Genomic DNA, 5093 nt, shown 5'->3' with positions numbered 1-5093 from the left:
CAGAATTAATAGTAACCTTAAATTAAGAAGATATAAATAAGAAATAAAAACCAACCATTAGGAAGAAATTATATATAATGTTTAACCTGAGTTTCCAACCCCATCACATGTCGCTCCACAACTGCCCCCACGACTCACCTCGTGGCGAAGCCTGGAACACATATGAAAGTTGTGAATATCGGGGACGCACGTCAACGTCAATAAAAATTTTAAATGTAGGAGCCCTTCTTTCTGTGCTTTCTACCGTATAGATATAAAGGGATACATAACTGACCAGAGTAAAGCGTATACCCGAACCCGAAAAAGAAAAGTAAGTGCAACCCCCACGTGAACTTAGTTACGCTTTTTACTAAAAGAAGAGTGCCACTTTACAAACGTGCCTTTTATACCTCCAGTTGGGAGGAAACGTTTAACATGGAGGGCTCTTTCGGTGTGAGAAAAGGTGCATGGACTGAGGAGGAAGATATTCTACTCAAGCAGTGCATTCAGAAGTACGGTGAAGGAAAATGGCACCTGGTTCCTGTCAGTGCAGGTATTATTTTAGAATCTAGAGTGAGTGAGATTGATTTCTCTTTTTTCTTTGGCAAACCAAGTTCCTTTGTTTATGTCTCCTGTGTCTTTTTTTTTAGTCTCTGAGGGTTTATGTAAAAATGATAAGAAGCAGCAACTCACAATATGCTATATTAGAGTTGTTGCGAAAACCATGATTAAAAAAGATCTCTTCTTGAGTAATTTAAAGAAAAACTAAGCTATATTTTAAATAAATAATGCAGTATTGGCGGAGCTTCTTATTTTTTCAATAAATATGTTTCATGCATTTTGCAGGCTTAAATAGATGTAGGAAAAGCTGCAGACTGAGGTGGTTGAACTACCTGAAGCCAAATATCAAGAGAGGAAACTTCGCCGCTGACGAAGTTGATCTTATGCTCAGGCTCCATAAGCTGCTAGGTAACAGGCAAGTCTCGCTAGCAAATAATAATAACTCCAAACACAGAATGTCATTAGTTAAGACTACTGCAACTTACTGAAGATACGAAAACCATTAAAGAACCAAAGATTAATTAATTTAAAATTTGGGTGAAAACTAGGACAACTAATTCCAAGCTCTCTCCTTTCTAAAAAAAAAAAAAAAAAAAAAAAAAAAAAAAAAAAAAAATTCCAATCTCTCTGTCTTTCAAGTTTTCTTTAGAGCTCTTTGTGGGAGGAGAAGGAAGTGAAAAGATGTCATCATAACCATGCGCACAACAACTATAATTATTAATTAATGGTGATGCTTAAAAAAAAAAAAAGTTATACTAGAGAGCAGGGGCGAGGTAGAAATTTTCCTTTGGCATGTGTATTAGATTTTTTAAATAAAATTAGTGGTACCATATATTGGACTCTGAAGATTTATGCATCTAATCTAGAATTAGATGTGTTTGTCATACCAAAGCTTACTTAAATATGGTTGTCTTAGTTTGTTAGTATGAAATACTAAATATAATTAATGAATTAGACTATCAATTGGATTAATAAATAAGAGGAAGAAAAAAAAATTATCAACCATAATATAAATAAATAGAAATAGAAATTGAACTTAGATAAAAATGAATAGAATTTGATGTAAAATAGTAATGAAAAAAGAGAAGAAGAAATGGAGGAGTAGAGAGATTAAGGAACACTTTCACCGTGAGTGATGAGATAGATGGAAAATACAAATTGAAAAGGTGAAGTAATAACCTTCTATAAAAGGAAGCTACAGCCCAATAGTAAAAATTACACAAGTTGGGCTTATGTGATGATGTGTTGGAGGAGGATAGATGAAGAAAGACTAACAAAAGGTCAAAATAGTTGAATAAATTTGAATGAATCAAGGAGACTTGGGGGGCCAATTAGTTTCATTTGAAGGGGTCAAAGCTGACAAAAATTATTTAGGGCCTATTTTTTACAAACTATAAAAAAAATTTGAACATTTTTGGCCCCCCACAGTATAAGGTGGCTCTGCCCTTGCTAGAGAAGAGGATTTAAATTTTGGATTTCTCTAGTTGGTGATGATGTCTGTTACATTTAACTGTAATGTTTTTTGTTATCTTAGAGATGGGAGATAGAGCCAAGTATTGGTCCAAGGGGGCCTTGGACCTCCTAAGGTTTAGGAAAAAAAAACTTATATATTTAAGGTTGATTTAGAATTTGAGCCTTGAAAAATTAAACTCGGCCCCTTGAACTATAAATAGTCCAAATAAGAACAAAAGTTAACTTAAACAATAACAAAATAGGCTGAAGAACAACAAAACTACCGTAGGGAATCATGTTATTTTGCCATTTGATCTTGACGAATTCTCTTGCTATAAAATAAATAAATAAATTTCTCTCGCCATACATGAATATTTTTTTTTTAATTAATAGTCCTATGAGTTCCTTGACATTTATCATTATATAGCTAAAACGGTTAATATAAGAAAGATGCCTCCTTTAATGGCCTCGAACAATCTGGCATCCTTCTTAATCCTCATTTCCTATAACATTAGGACTAAAAAACACATTTTAGATATCGTTACAACACTCATCCTTTCTACATCACTTCCTACAACATTTTGAAGGCGGGTTGATACCCATTGATGTTCACACAATAACAGATTACCTTCTCCAATTAATCATAACCACGAGCAATGAAAAAGGAATTCAATGCACTCGGAAAGACTCATACATATTGTTTGGTTGATGTAGCTCGAGGGAAATCTGCTATTGGACGTCAATAGGCATAAAAAAAATCAAGACTCATTTTGATGGTTTTTTTTTTTAGCTATACATTCAAGTTAAATGGTTCATATAAGAAAATGGGATTATGAATAGACATTTGCTCTTGTTTCTCATCTCCTCTGTGTGCTCACACTAAAGTTGTTACCTTTCGACATTGGCTATTCTTTCAAATGGATATAAAGAATGACTTCCTCAATGGTTATTTAAGTAAATAGGTCTACATGTAGCCTCTTCCTAAACTTTTACATCCACACCATGAGATCTATCGTCTTTGTCGAGCTTATATGGCCTCAAGAAGACTTCTTGGACTTGGTTTGCTAAGTTCAACTCCACAATTTCTTTCCTTGGTGTTCTACCAGTTCCTATTATTTTATCCTTTTCATTCTTTGCACTAACCATGACACTATGTTGACGACATGATTATCACTGAAGATGCCTTAGACAGTTGGACAGTATCTTGAAACTCAAGCAATTTCCTAGTCTACAAATTTAAGACAAGATCTCGATATGCTTAGTTATTTTCTTGGAGTTGAGATCTCTTTTTCTTTAGCTTGTTACTATCTAAAAAACATCAAATATGCATTGTATCTTCTATCTCGTAATAGACTCACTAACAGCAAAATTGCTAACACTCCAATAAAGTCCAACACTTGTTTTACCCCACAAGGTGGTTAGTCGTTTTGTGATGCCGCACTTCACAGCCAACCCATTAGGAGTCATGTTTAATAAAATATAATTTTTCACTCTCTTTTATTTTTAGTTTAAATATAAAATTTGATGATTGTGGTAATTATTAGTAGGAATTCATTAAAATTGTCCTAGTATACTGAAGAGTATGATTCTCAAAAAAAAAATAAAAAAAATAGTATAGAGATTCTAGTTTAAATACAGCTCCTACCTCGCTAAAATCCTAAAGTCATTTGCCACTAATTTTTTCCCTTATTGTTTATGCATGATAACATGGTCTTCTAACTTCTTTAGTAAACAGATTACAAGTTAATCAATAATTATTTGAACTTTTTTTTTTTACTTTTTTTCCTTTTTTGTATAGATGGTCACTTATTGCAGGTAGACTTCCGGGAAGAACAGCTAATGATGTGAAAAACTATTGGAACACACACCTCCTCAAAAAGGGAAGTTCACATATCACCAAGCTGAAAGAAAAGCCCCAAGATATGGTGAAAGTGAACGTAATAAAGCCACAACCTAGGACCTTCTCCAAAAACTTAACTTGGTTAAGTGGGAAACCTGCAATTGTAGGAAGCTTTAAAAAAAAGGAAGATATCAGAGACATATCTCAAACACCAATGCAATCGGAGAGTAGGATTAACTGGTGGGAAAGCTTGCCAAATTGCGGGGAACTTGATGAGAGAGCAACATGTACGCAATGTGGCAGGTTGAATGAAGTGCCCAGAGAAACCTTTTGGGCGGAGGGAATGGTACCAGAGGCAAAAGTTGTGGGGGACACTCTAGATGAGGATGTCCTCAATTATTGGGGTGACTCATCTCTTGATATGGACCTTTGGGAGGTTCTCAAAGCAGAATAGGAAATAATCATATAAGGCAAAAAAAAAAAAAACTTGTTTTACAATGTACATGTGTATAAAACATACTACTGTCTAAAACAAACACCGCCCCTAGTATAATAGTCTCATTATTGATCCAGTGTTTTTCCTTATTATTATGTGTGGAGATTTATGAAATAAAAGGACTAGAGGTGGTGTTTATGACAGTTTAAAGTCCATCTTTATGTTTCCAATGTACAGACAGTTCCTGTACTGAATTCGTTCGTGATTATAATTTTTCTACACTCTACTCTTGTTATTTATTGTGGTCTATTGGAATGACTATAGCTGTTGAGATAAGAATATGGACCAACTTCTACATATAAACTTTTGCATAGAACCTTAGCTTATACATGGCTTGTTAGGAGTTTTAATTAGGAGAATTGCTAAATGTAATGACCATTGCTATTTTAATTGGTTAAGTGCTTGGCTGGTTTGCTAAGGTACCTAATTAGCTAAAATAGCAAAGGTAAGTATGTAGGAACTACAATAAGGCTATAGGGATGCTTGTACCCGAATCAGGTGTAAAGGTTAGTGAAGTTAGTTGTGACAGCTAGGACAGCTGGAGTGTGAGTTAGTTACACAGCTGTAAGCACAGCTATGTGCAGTCATTTACCAAAGAGAATTGGGGAATAAGGATGAAAGGATGTAACCATAAGAGGCATCAATGCAGTAAAGCTCAATATTCTTTCTGTTATTCTATTCTTCTTCTTGTTATTCTATTCTTCTTCTCCATTCTTTCATTCATCCCAGGAGGCCTAGCTAACCTCGAATTTAGCTATTATCACC

The 5093-nt window shown here is 34.4% G+C and overlaps 2 protein-coding genes across 3 annotated transcripts; both read left to right on the top strand.

Moving 5' to 3' along the window:
• The first annotated feature begins 414 nt into the window (after nucleotides 1-414).
• Nucleotides 415-3877, top strand: LOC115978084 (transcription factor MYB114-like). 2 transcript variants are annotated; one of them, XM_031100109.1, is made up of 3 exons: nucleotides 415-532; nucleotides 826-948; nucleotides 3791-3877. In XM_031100109.1, exons 1-3 carry the CDS (start codon nucleotides 415-417, stop codon nucleotides 3838-3840), a joined length of 291 nt encoding a protein of 96 aa, XP_030955969.1. In that variant the 3' UTR covers nucleotides 3841-3877. The 2 variants fall into 2 exon arrangements, with proteins under 2 accessions (XP_030955969.1, XP_030955968.1); XM_031100108.1 differs by lacking the exon at nucleotides 3791-3877 and having other exon boundaries at nucleotides 826-1098.
• Nucleotides 3878-3914: 37 nt separating this feature from the next.
• On the top strand, nucleotides 3915-4286 carry LOC115966961. The gene has a single exon (XM_031086086.1). The coding sequence runs from the start codon at nucleotides 3915-3917 to the stop codon at nucleotides 4284-4286; it is 372 nt and encodes a 123-aa protein (XP_030941946.1).
• The last annotated feature ends 807 nt before the right edge of the window (nucleotides 4287-5093 follow it).

This window comes from Quercus lobata, chromosome 2 (assembly GCF_001633185.2).
Source record: "Quercus lobata isolate SW786 chromosome 2, ValleyOak3.0 Primary Assembly, whole genome shotgun sequence".
Lineage (NCBI taxonomy): Eukaryota > Viridiplantae > Streptophyta > Magnoliopsida > Fagales > Fagaceae > Quercus > Quercus lobata.
Note: the sequence above shows the minus strand (reverse complement) of the source record. Positions and strands in the feature narration are given on the sequence as shown.